The 11,425-nt window shown below is 45.3% G+C and overlaps 1 protein-coding gene across 1 annotated transcript in view; it reads left to right on the top strand.

Moving 5' to 3' along the window:
- Nucleotides 1–267: 267 nt before the first annotated feature.
- Slc35f1 (solute carrier family 35 member F1) overlaps nt 268–11,425 on the top strand; it is a 355,956-nt gene continuing 344,798 nt past the window's right edge. The window contains exon 1 of the mRNA XM_051175520.1: nt 268–935. Within this exon, the coding sequence (XP_051031477.1) occupies nt 763–935 (173 nt within the window). The 5' untranslated portion in view covers nt 268–762. The remainder of the gene's footprint in view (nt 936–11,425) is intronic.

The raw sequence follows: 11,425 nt of genomic DNA, 5'->3' as shown, positions 1-11,425 counted from the left end.
CTGCCCCAGGCCGGGGGTGCCGGATTCCGCAGAAGCAAGAGGAGCCCTACCCAATTCCAGAGGGCGAATCTATCTATCCTGTGCTGCCCTAAAAAGACAAAAACCACCCACCGCCAGCCAGGGCATCCTAGACCTACGGGGCCTCTTTGGATGCCAGAAGGAGGGTTGGGGATACCAAGGCACCGCCGGAGCGCCCTCTGGCGACAGCAGAGCGCGCGTCCCCCCCGCCCCGCCCCGCCCCCCTCCGCCAGCGCGGCGCCCCCGCCCGGCGCTCCAGGTTCACTCTCGGTCTCTCACTCCGTGAGACACAGACGGCAGCTTTCTGAGCGCAGCCGGCACCAGCTGAAGCAGCGCCACCGCGAACTGCCCTCGCCAGGACAAGCCCTGGGCAGTGGGACAGGAGGCGAAGCCTGGCAGCCGCGTTGCTCTCTCCGCACGGTCGTTGCAGTGGACCCGGCAGCTCCGGGTTCCCGCCGACCCCCTTCGCAGCCACTTGGCGGGGTGTGCCAGGACTTGGGTCGCGCGCGCGCGGCGGCCCGGAGCGGGGGTGTGCAGCCAGGACTGGGTAGCAAGCCGAGGGCGCTGTGCTGGGAGGCGGCGGCCGGAGCCGCGGGTGCCTCCCCGCTTCGTCGCTTCGCTAGGCGGCACCGCCTCCCGGGCCGGGGCTGCTTGGCCGGGTTCTCTGCGTGTTCCCGGGCCCGGAGCCCGCGCACTATGTGCCCGGCAGCCTTCTGATAGCCGCCCGCCACCGCCTCCGCCGCGATGATTCCCCCCGAGCCTCCGCAGCCCCAGCTGCAACCGCCACCGCCGCCGGCCCCGCCGAACCATGTGGTGACCACCATCGAGAACCTGCCAGCTGAAGGCAGCGGCGGCGGGAGCCTGTCCGCCTCCTCCCGGGCTGGCATGCGCCAGAGGATCCGCAAAGTGCTGAACAGGTGAGCACAGGCGCCCGGCGGGGACGCCAGGGACAGGCGCTGTGGGCGCCCAGCCCGAGGTCCCCTCGTCCGCTCGCACGTCCCCGAGGTCCTTTGGGACTGGGTCCGGGCCGGGGGAGATCCGTGAGCCAGGGCGAGCTCTCCCTGCGCTCGCAGCTTTGTCCTGGCGCTGGGATCCCCCGGGCGGCGGGGCTGCGGGCAGGTCCGGGGAGCGAGTTGGGGAGAGGTTGCCCTACCTGCAGCTGCCCTGTGTGTATCCACACTCACGCCTCGCATCCGCACGTCGTTTCACCTCCCCTTTCCACACTTATCCCGGCTTTGCGCTCTGGGGACCCCCGGAACGTGGCCTGGGCGGAGGCGGGAAGGCGCCGGTCCGTGGTGATGGCGTGGAAGTCACCAACCTCGCGCTGTCTTTCGCTCCGCCCTGGTGGCTCCCACTCCCCTCCCCAGGGGCATAGGGTCCTGGTAAGGACCCCAACCCCCAGCTCATCTCCCGCCCCCAGACAGAAGGGGATAACACTTCTGCTTGATGACTGAATCTCTGTGCAGACTCTTGGTGGCTTCAGAGCAAGGAAAGAGGCTCCAGGCCTGGACCAGACCAGAACAAAGTGCAAAATACTGAGGGGCAGATGGGTGTGGGAATCAGGTGCCTGGTTACTGCGCTCCGCTCTGAAACTGAGCAGGGGGATCGCCCTGGCCTTCAGAGCTGGAATCTGCGTAGTGGGTTACCAAGGACAGACACGGTTTAGGACGAGGACTCTGTTGGGATTTCCAATAGTACCCCCACTTAAATGTGATGTGAAAAGGACTTTCGCCACTTACCTAACTTAAAATGATTGAGGAGCTGATAGGGAAAATTCACCTAACCATCTGTGTGAGTGTGTGCTTTCCAATCCGTGGGCAGGGCAACCCATCCAATCGCATTATTCATACAGGTTTCTGTGTGGTACCGTTTTTTGGTAGCAGAGATTCCCTGGTGTACTCACATGGAACCGTTTGGGTCATAAAGCTCTACTGAGAGCATAAATACACGGAGAGAAATAACTTGAAAAATTTTTATTTGCATACTATTCAAACATTGCTTGTTAAAAACCTGATGTTTATAGTAACTTATTTATAGATATTTCTGTCTAATATCAGATAAGAATTTCTCTCAAGTGAGACATGGGTTGGCAATAGAAAGTCCAGTTTTACCTTGTCATTTGTAGCTTTGGCTAACACAACCCTAAATATGACACTTAAAAGATGAAAACCAAAAGGAAGACGATGTCATAGTTCATGTTTTGTGTGTGCCCTGTTCTTTATGAAAATGAGTTTTTAAATCGCCAATATTTTAAACATAATACATTCTTCATTGTTAAGTTATTCTTTTTTTTTTCTCATCAAAGTAGAAAACCTCGATGCAATAGTTATCATTGAGGCCATAGTGCAGCCTCTGCATATATAATGAATCTTAAAGTCCAGAAAGATAGTCACAGAGCTAGGTTTGAAGGGACTTGTGCATTTATCATTCCTTTTCTACCTAGCCACAGGGCTGTGGCAGAGCCATTTATCTCCTCTGGTCTTGGCTCTTTATTTGTAGAATGTGTCTAGTGACACCTGTCTCAACTCCCTGTCATACCATGATTTTGAGAATTAGATAAGACCGAAGAAGAAAAAAACCACATTTTGGAAAATGGAAAGTTCTAGATATCATTTATTCAGCTCAGTTTTGTTGCCCAAGACAAGTCCAGGAGAGAAACATAGGTAGGAACAGTGCAGAAATGGCTTTCAGGGCTAGAGCGTGGCATTTTACTAAGTCCTATGCCATCTATGGGCTGAGTGGCATTATTTTCTATGTATAGAGAGGAAACCGAGACCTAGGTTGGGTTAATGGTATTTTTATCTCAAAAATATATGGAGTGGAACCCTAGGATTAACAAAAACAAACAAAAACACCCCAAGCAAAAACAAAAACAAACAAAAACCCAAACCAATTATTGTCTCTCAAACTCTTCAAAAATTTCAAAATTTTATCTTTTATGTTACAATAAATTTCCATTATCCCGAAAAAGGTAAGAACGCATTATTTGTTTTTGAAAAAGGACATCTTTAAGGAGACTGAAAACAATAAGAAAATATTTTAAAAATTGTGATGGAACAATCTTGTTTGCACAGTGGACTTGGCTTTTGTGCCAGGATTGTTTTAGCTCGATTAGCAGAGGCTACTGAATGACCAGGCTCCGCCAATGGAACGAGCATGGTTAGTGAGCCTGGCAGTCAGATGTAGCTCTTCTTGTTGAACCATCATGGAGTGATAATGGCTATGAAGTCAGCTCGCTGGGGTCTGTTCATGTGCATCTCTGCCTCCTTTCCTCTTTCCCCCTAATACTTATGCCCTCTTCAACTGTGTTACCTATCCACACCGTGTTCCTTTTCAACTATCCCTGGCATGCAGCAACGTAGCTCCTAAGAGAGATCCATTCCAAACCCAGGAGCTCCAGCCAATGTAAAAAATACCTGGCATTAATATATAGAGTCGGCAGCATTCTCTTGCTGGTAAAGCCACCTGTTTGTTTCCTGAGTAGGGAGCAGCTCTAACCATCTCCTTGGAAATATTTCTGAGAGAGAGACTGGGGAAAAGGGGTGGGGAGTATCAAACTGTGTGACAGGAGAGCCCAGTAAACTGTCCTTGGTCAGAGTTACTGTCAACCAGAGAAGGGAATGAGAACATACTAGTTGTCTGTCTATACTGTCCACTCAGGGACAGTTAAAGAGAGGTAAGATACTCATTGATACTTAACTAATGGTACCTGCTCTCAGAAATCTCAGAATGGAAATGGAATGTGAACAGCATGTGAACATCCATCTTGCAGAATTGTGTATCAATTTCTGTCTTTAATGGAGCACCATCTACTGACTTTGAACACCCACAGAGCTAGATTGCTGCATTTTATATGTGAGAACTAGGGCATCTCACTGATGGTCTAGTCTCTGTCTGAATAGCAATTAGAATATCATTATGCAAGACTTTAGGGAAAGGGGAGGTGCTGTGTCATTTTTTTTTTTTAAAGCCAGTTAATAGTATGTCTCTACTCAAAATTACTTTAGAGATGGGGTGCAAGAAATAGAAGATGCTTCAAATTCCGGAGTAATGACTACCTTTTAAAATGTGAAATTATGCATTGATGTAGATAGATAAGGAAAATTATGGCAAACTGCTTTTCACTTACTTTTTGTTTTTATAGAACAACAGTATTTATTATCCTGCCAGGGACAAGCAAGATACAGTAAAAAGAAAATGCTTCAAGGGCAACAGTTGATAACCCTTCCACAGAAACTGCTGACCAAGTAGATTTCTTTGAAACATACAGGAGTAGGCACTAGTTATATATTAAAGTGCCAAAGAATTTCCTCTGAAATGATTAGCTAAGAAAATGTTCTTTAAAATGAGTGCATTGTATGTGTAAGCTTTTATTGAACTTTTCCTACTTGGACATCATGAGTTTCTAGTTTTCTTCAGTTGCTGAGTCGTGTGGGGTAACAAAGCTATCTGTGCTTTGAGTCTTGTAGTAGAGGTATTTAATCGTTAGGTGTCTTGGACCACTCAATCATTTGGAAATGCTTTTCAACTTAGATCTGTTTTCCTAATTTTCAAGCTTTGGATGCTTTTGAAAGTTGTAAACCAAAGAACAGTAATGCAGAAGACTGCAGGGAAATTGGTAGAGAGCCTCATGCAATCCAGGCTAAACCTGGGAAGTTATGACACAAGAGGGGACAAAATGTGGATACACAGTCTTTTTGTGTCACTTACAAGGCAACTAGAGCAGTGTTAACGGATGGAATGGTTGCTGAGAAATAAGGCTTTGTCTAAACATGGTACTAGATCCAGCATGAAGACATGGTGTAATGTAGCCGACCCTTTTCAATGAAGCTAGAAGAGTTTTGGTGAAAGATTGTTGATGAGGGTCTGCTTCAGAGTGCTTCTTCTCACAGATGCCAAAAATACTAGGAAGAGCGACTCCTATTGAGGGCACTAGACAGGCACTATCCCGAGTGGAGCTGGGTGAGCAGAAACCAACGTTTGTAGGATCAGTAGTAAATAAAGGGTGTCTGAAGGATGCACCTATTTTTTAAGTAAAAGGACAAATTAACTTTTAAAATGATCATTTAGGACTTCTGTATCTATGCACTGTACTTGGGTGAATGTTCAGTAAAGGAATATTTGGCTTACCTTGGTAAATGTGATTCATTTCCATCTAAATAATTTTTGTAGAATCAGGTAGACATCCATTTGTGTAACTGTTCTTGACTGTTCACTTTGTCAAAATCTGGTAGCTCCACAGGGCCGTCCAAATAGATACCCATTCCCACAATTCACTACCGCAGATATAGACCTACAGGCGACTGAGATGACCATCCAGGTAACGCTGTAGAAGCTGTTTAAAGCAAGGGCCACCGTCTTAGTAGGTCATTACTTACCCTAAGAGTAAAATTAAGAACGTGAAAGTCTCACCTTTATTTTTTATTTTTTCATTTTTGATACAGGGTTTCTCAGTGTAGCTCTAGCTGTCCTGGAAGTAGCTCTTGTAGACCAGGCTGGCCTTGAACTCACAGAGATCCTCTTGCCTCTGCCTCCAGAGGGCTGGGACTAAAGGTGTACACCACCACTGCCCAGCTTCCCCTTTAGGTTTTTTGTATGTTTGCTTGAGTTCAGGCCAATGAGCATTTACTGTTACACATTATTTTTTGATTGCACATCTAAAGGAGTAAGGCTAAAAAGTTAAACTACACTTGACATATTGCAAAATCCATAGATATGTGATATGTTTCTTGACTGTCAAAAACAGTTTATATATATGTTTACTTATCTTTAGCAATTACTACGTAATGGACTGTGCATGTGTGACAAAAGAGTATTTTTGGAGTGGAAGACCTCAACGTCTCCCTGAAGGACGGGGGACTTGGCTCATGTATTGCTATTGAGAGTGTAATGTTACATCCACTATCGGAATCATCTTACATAATTTCCTACTGGATGCGTCCAGATTTCTAGATCCTGGGACCATGTACATATACAAGTTGTTCCATGCTGAGGTGTTTGCTTCCTGTTGCCATGATAAACCACTTTAGCAAAAGCAGCTCAGAGGTTTATTTAGATTACCCTCCCAGGTCACGACCTATTACTGAGAGAATTCACGGTAGGGACTTAGGCAGAACCTGAGACAGAATCACGAAGGAACTCTATTTCTATACCATTTACTGGCTTATGTTGTGAGCTGTCTTATACAGCCTGAAAGCACCCCTTACCAAGTGACTCTTAAGTTGTGTCATGGCGACAATAAACAGTAACCGGGACAAATATGTGATCCATATTAAACTTCTGGCCAGACATTTTGGACTTAGGCAGGGATTACTTGAGGGCCAAGAAAACTCAAAGAAAACATCAAGAAGGAGAGTAGCAAAGAATAAGCCTTAAAAGTATTTTCTTACGAAAATGCCTTGTTTCATCAGTTTCATGGGTGTTATTTGTTTATATATTATTATTTAACATTTAAAATATTCTTTTCTCAAATTAGACTTAAAATTCTCACTTTTCCCTCAAAAATATTTACCAGTGCTTGATTGCACAAAATGCCTTAGATATTACTTTGCAAGCTCTGACATCATAATCCCTATTATGTTCCACTTAGATTAATTAGGTAGGACTATGCAATGAAATAAACAATCTGTTTTATGTTATTGTTACTGGTTTTTTTTTTTTTTTTTGTCATTTGGGGGTGAGGGAGCGTTCATCGCTGGTGTCAGAGGACAACTTGTCAGTTCTCTCCTTCTAGCATGTGGGGGTGAGGGAGCGTTCATCGCTGGTGTCAGAGGACAACTTGTCAGTTCTCTCCTTCTAGCATGTGGGTCCTAGGATCTCATTCAGGTTGTCAGTCCTGGCAACAAGCCTCTTTATCCACTTTGATGCATCTTGAAGACCCTTCCTAGATTAAAAAGCAACAAACAAAAAAACCCAAACCAAAAATCAGATCATGCTTACTATACTCAGGGTAGAGTGCCAGGCTATAACTTGCCTCTGGGATAGAGCATTGTACCTGCTGATGAACTCTTCTGTTGTTCATTGATTCACTTATCCTAGCCGTGTCTCGTGTATGAGTACTTATACAGTGTTCACTACGCAAGTACATAGTATAGATAGGACTGTGACAGAAGACAGTGGTGACCACATACCTAACAGACTGCAGGAGACTCTTAGTCATAACCTACCAAAGAGGCAATTTAAACAAAGTAGAAACAAACACACAGCGTTTCTTAAGAATAGAGTTTAAATACATTCAGTTATTTTTAAATATTTATGTGTATGAGTGTTCTGTCTGCATGTATGTATATACACATTGCGACTAGAAGAAGGTGCTGGATCCTCTGGAACTGCAACTTCAGGCTGTTGTGAGCCATCAAGTGGGTGCTGGGAATCGAACCAGGGTCTTTTGTAAGAACTGCGAGCAATCTCTCCAGCCTCTCAAAATTAGTTTTTGTAAGGCGATCTAATGAAAAGTTCCCACCTGTTAGTGGCTTTGCCCCTGTGGAAAGCTGCTGTGGAAGGGCTACCCACACAGCTACCAGCACTGCACACACGTGGTCTTCAGGCTGGAGGTCTTTCTAGTTTCAATTAAGAAGTCACAGATGAGAATCAGCTGTTAATGTTCATGTGACTATACCATATTAGGAGAAAAAGAACCAGTTTGAATTCTATCCTGCCATTGAGTGAACCTATCAAGGTCATTGCTATACAACTCAGGGGGAAAAGGATTTATTTTTTTTTTTTAGCTGGGCATGGTGGCACACGCCTGTAATCTTGTCACGGAGGTGGAGGCAGCAAAACCCTGAACCTGAGGCTAGTCTGGACTGTACAACCAGCTCTAAGCTATATAGTCCTTGGCTATATAGATGACTTTGTCTAAAACAAACAAAGAAAGAAGCAAACAAGCAAAAACTCCCCAACCCCAAACAGCAGCTAGGGTTTTCTGAAAATATTAATGTGCATTGGCAACTCTACTGGAGTTTGCATATGTTTGTGTGTGTGTTGCAGCTACGAGGCAGTTCAGATAGGGCAAGACCATGAGGACCAGTGGGTGGAAACGTCTGTACATAGCATAATGTATTGAATGAGACTATTTGAGCTAAAAAAAAAAAATCAGCATTCATTTAGACAGTGGCTCCAGTTCTTATGTTTTATACTATAAATACTATACATACATACTATACTATAAATTTATATTACACTATAAATTTACACTATACACACATTTTATACCACAGAACATTCATTATGTGCTTTTCAACTGGTTGCTGTCGTCTCGTCCCTTTCTAGACGGGGAAACACACTGATGTGGTCACCTTGCTAGGTGCTTTGTAAGACCACAGAGGAGGCAGACGGTGGCAGGCTGGACACAAACAGGAGAGCGTAGGGATGGTATTTGCCCTCAGCAATAGAAGATGAGTAGGGTAGGGACATGTGTAAGAGCAGAGTGGGAGAAAGGATGATTTGTCTGTGGAGGTCAAAGACTGGGGAAAGCTATGTGGCTTCCTGTGTGAAGACATTATAGGATGAGAATAAAGGGCACAGGAGTGAATTGGGACTAGAATTGTTGGGTGAGGTACAGATAAGATGCGAAGTTAGTAAGACATCACTTTGTTGATATTATTGAGTAGAGAAGCAGGCTCAGCAAAGTGTTTCAGCATGACCTTCTCAACACAATGACCAGGAAAGGAACTGGATTGGGGTCCAGTCAGGAGATGCAGCTATTTGGGAGGGAAGGAGAGGAGGCAGCAGGGATGGAGAAGGGCAGACTTTGGACCAGGTGAGGGAGACGATCGGGAAGTGCCGACCATGGCTGGATCTTAGTGAGTGTTCGGTACTCACTCACTCACACTTGATCTGAACAGCTGTTATAGGGGAGAGATTTGCTCACTAGGGATAGAGGAGTCCAGGATGCTGAGTGAGCTGGGGAAGCAGTCAGAACATCTCCTACGCAGAGCATTGTCTTTAGAGTAATGCAGGGTCTCCAAACTGTGATACAAACAGAAATTAAGCACCCCATAGGAGTTTGATAAAGCACTTACCTGTTTTGTTCTAAAAATTTTGGATACTGTTTTATATCTATTTTTTTTTTTTTGCAATTTCAGTTTTCTTATATTTAGTTTTCATTGACTTTTACTAATATGTTGCCTGCATTGAGTTGAAAACAACTCTAAATTTTGCAAGAGAAAATCTTAGAGGTACACATGCCTGGTGGTTATCTAACTGGGAGTAACACTGAGTCTAGTTGCTGGACCACAAGTTAGTGGAGATCCTCACACTGGGCTCATCAGCTGTGTGCCAGTCTCGGACCTGTGAATCTGCACATATTAGCTAGTCATGCAGAGTATTATTGTTTGGCTTTTAGATGTTCCTCAGAGTTCGTCTACTAAAGACTTGTTCACTAGCATTTAGGGCTAGTGGAAGTTGGTAGAAGAGTGGGCCGGAGTAAAGGGAAGACAGGTTTTTGGAGGCGTGTCCTTGAACAGAATGTTTCAATGAAGTTACTCTGTCCCTTTCTCTTTGCCTCCCGCCATGAGGTAAGCAGCTTCCTCTGTACTGACTGACCTCCCCCCATAATGTACTGCCACGTGATTGTATAGTGAGGCCTCCGAAACTAACGTTCAAAGCACATCTTTCCATCTTTCCTTCCCATATGTTGTGTAGTTGAGCATTTTGTCACAAAGGCAAGCATGTAGGTAGTAGGGTAAAGTGACAGTTGATCCCCTAGGTATCAAGGCCTTAGACAAATGGCTTGGGGAATAGTTAGGATTCCTGCCTGAAAACCTTCTCATCCCCTGGAACAGCAGTTCTCAACCTGTGGGTCCTGGCCCACATCAGATATCCTGTGTATCTGATATTTACATTATGATTAATAACAGTAGCACAATTACAGTTATTACAGTTATAATTTTATGGTTGGAGGGGTCACCACAACATGAAGAACAATAGGAAAGGGTTACAGCGTTAGCAAGGTTGGGAATTACTGCCCTGGGAACTCTCTGGAAGAGAGAAGAGATAAAGAGCAGCAACTCATTTCTGTAGAGAGGGCTGTAAGTGGAGAATACTACTTTCAGGGATCTTACAGTAGAAGAGAGCAGGTCTTGGGTCCAAATAACAGAAGATGGGTTAGGGTTACCAGGAGGCCCACATCTGTGCTTAGATCATTGACACCACTTCACCTCAAGTTCTGGGGAGCACTGCCTAGATGCCAGTCAGCCATTCGGCAAGCAGTTATTAAGTCAAAGGAGAGTCATGGTCTATACATTTGGCTGTTCTTCGGGGAATAAGGCAGCAAAGGACTGTACTCTTAGGGAGGCTGAATTCTAGTAAGTGGAGGAAGAAAATAAACAACCACATCTGGATGACATTCAGGAATGCAGATACTAAGCTTAGAGCTGAAGTAGGGTAGCATGACAGAACAGTAATGGAACTTGAACATGGATGTTCCAAAGAGGTCTTACTCTGGCAACACGAAGTCTAATCAGAATGACCAAAGGAACTAGTCACTGGAGGCACAGATACATTTTTAAGTGGGATGGAGAACAAGTAAGAGATTTTAAACAGGTTGGGTATTGGGTCAAGTTTGCAAAAGTCATGTAGGCTGCTGTTGGGGAATGGATTGCAGGGGAAGGCCATACTGTGTAGGAAAGGCATGCTGAGAGCTGTTGGGAGCTGAACTGGGAATGGGCAATGGGGATGGGGAAAAGTAAATACTTTTTTTTGGTATGATTTTCTTCAGGCATTGGAGTCTCTGAGTTGGATAAATGATTTTTCAGGGTAGCTAAGGGAAATGAATATGTAAAAAAAATCCCTGCTTTGGGGACTTAAGCAATTCAGTGGGGATAGTGCCATCTTGACAGCAGAGAAAGACAGGTGGAAAAGCATGTTTGTGGCTAGGAAGTCAGAGCTGACTTCTTCCAAGTTGAGTTAGAGATGTCTGGTAGGAATGCCAAGCGAAGGCTGGAATTCTGGGCAGAAATGAGTTCTTGGAATTTTGGATATGGGAATCCTAGCCAGGTCTCCTGGAGGCGATGTGTCGAAACAGGAAGAGAGGGGTTCTGAGAGTCATCTGGAAGAAATACTAACTTTCAGGGTTAAAAGGAGGACCCAGTCAAGGTGAGAGGAGGGGACAAATGTAGAAAGTGCACTGGGGGAGGATGGTGCCCTGATGTTAGGAGAAGGCATTCCCAGGGAAGGCAGTAAGTCATTCATTGTGATGAGCATGCAGAAAGAGCACACAGGAGACAGCCACAGCTAAACACTGAGCTGAACTCCTGGAATCCAGTTGCAGAGAGGGAGGAGTGATGAGCAAAGGGGTCAAGACCAGGCTGGAGAAACCCACAGAAACAGCTCACCTGAACAAGGAGGAACTCATGGACCTCAGTCTGATAGCTTGGAAACCATCATAGGACTGACCCAGGCTCCC

This window comes from Phodopus roborovskii, unplaced genomic scaffold (genome assembly GCF_943737965.1).
Source record: "Phodopus roborovskii unplaced genomic scaffold, PHOROB, whole genome shotgun sequence".
In the NCBI taxonomy this organism is placed as follows: Eukaryota; Metazoa; Chordata; class Mammalia; order Rodentia; family Cricetidae; genus Phodopus; species Phodopus roborovskii.
The sequence above is the reverse complement of the archived record's forward strand: the minus strand, read 5'-3'. Positions and strand labels throughout refer to the sequence as shown.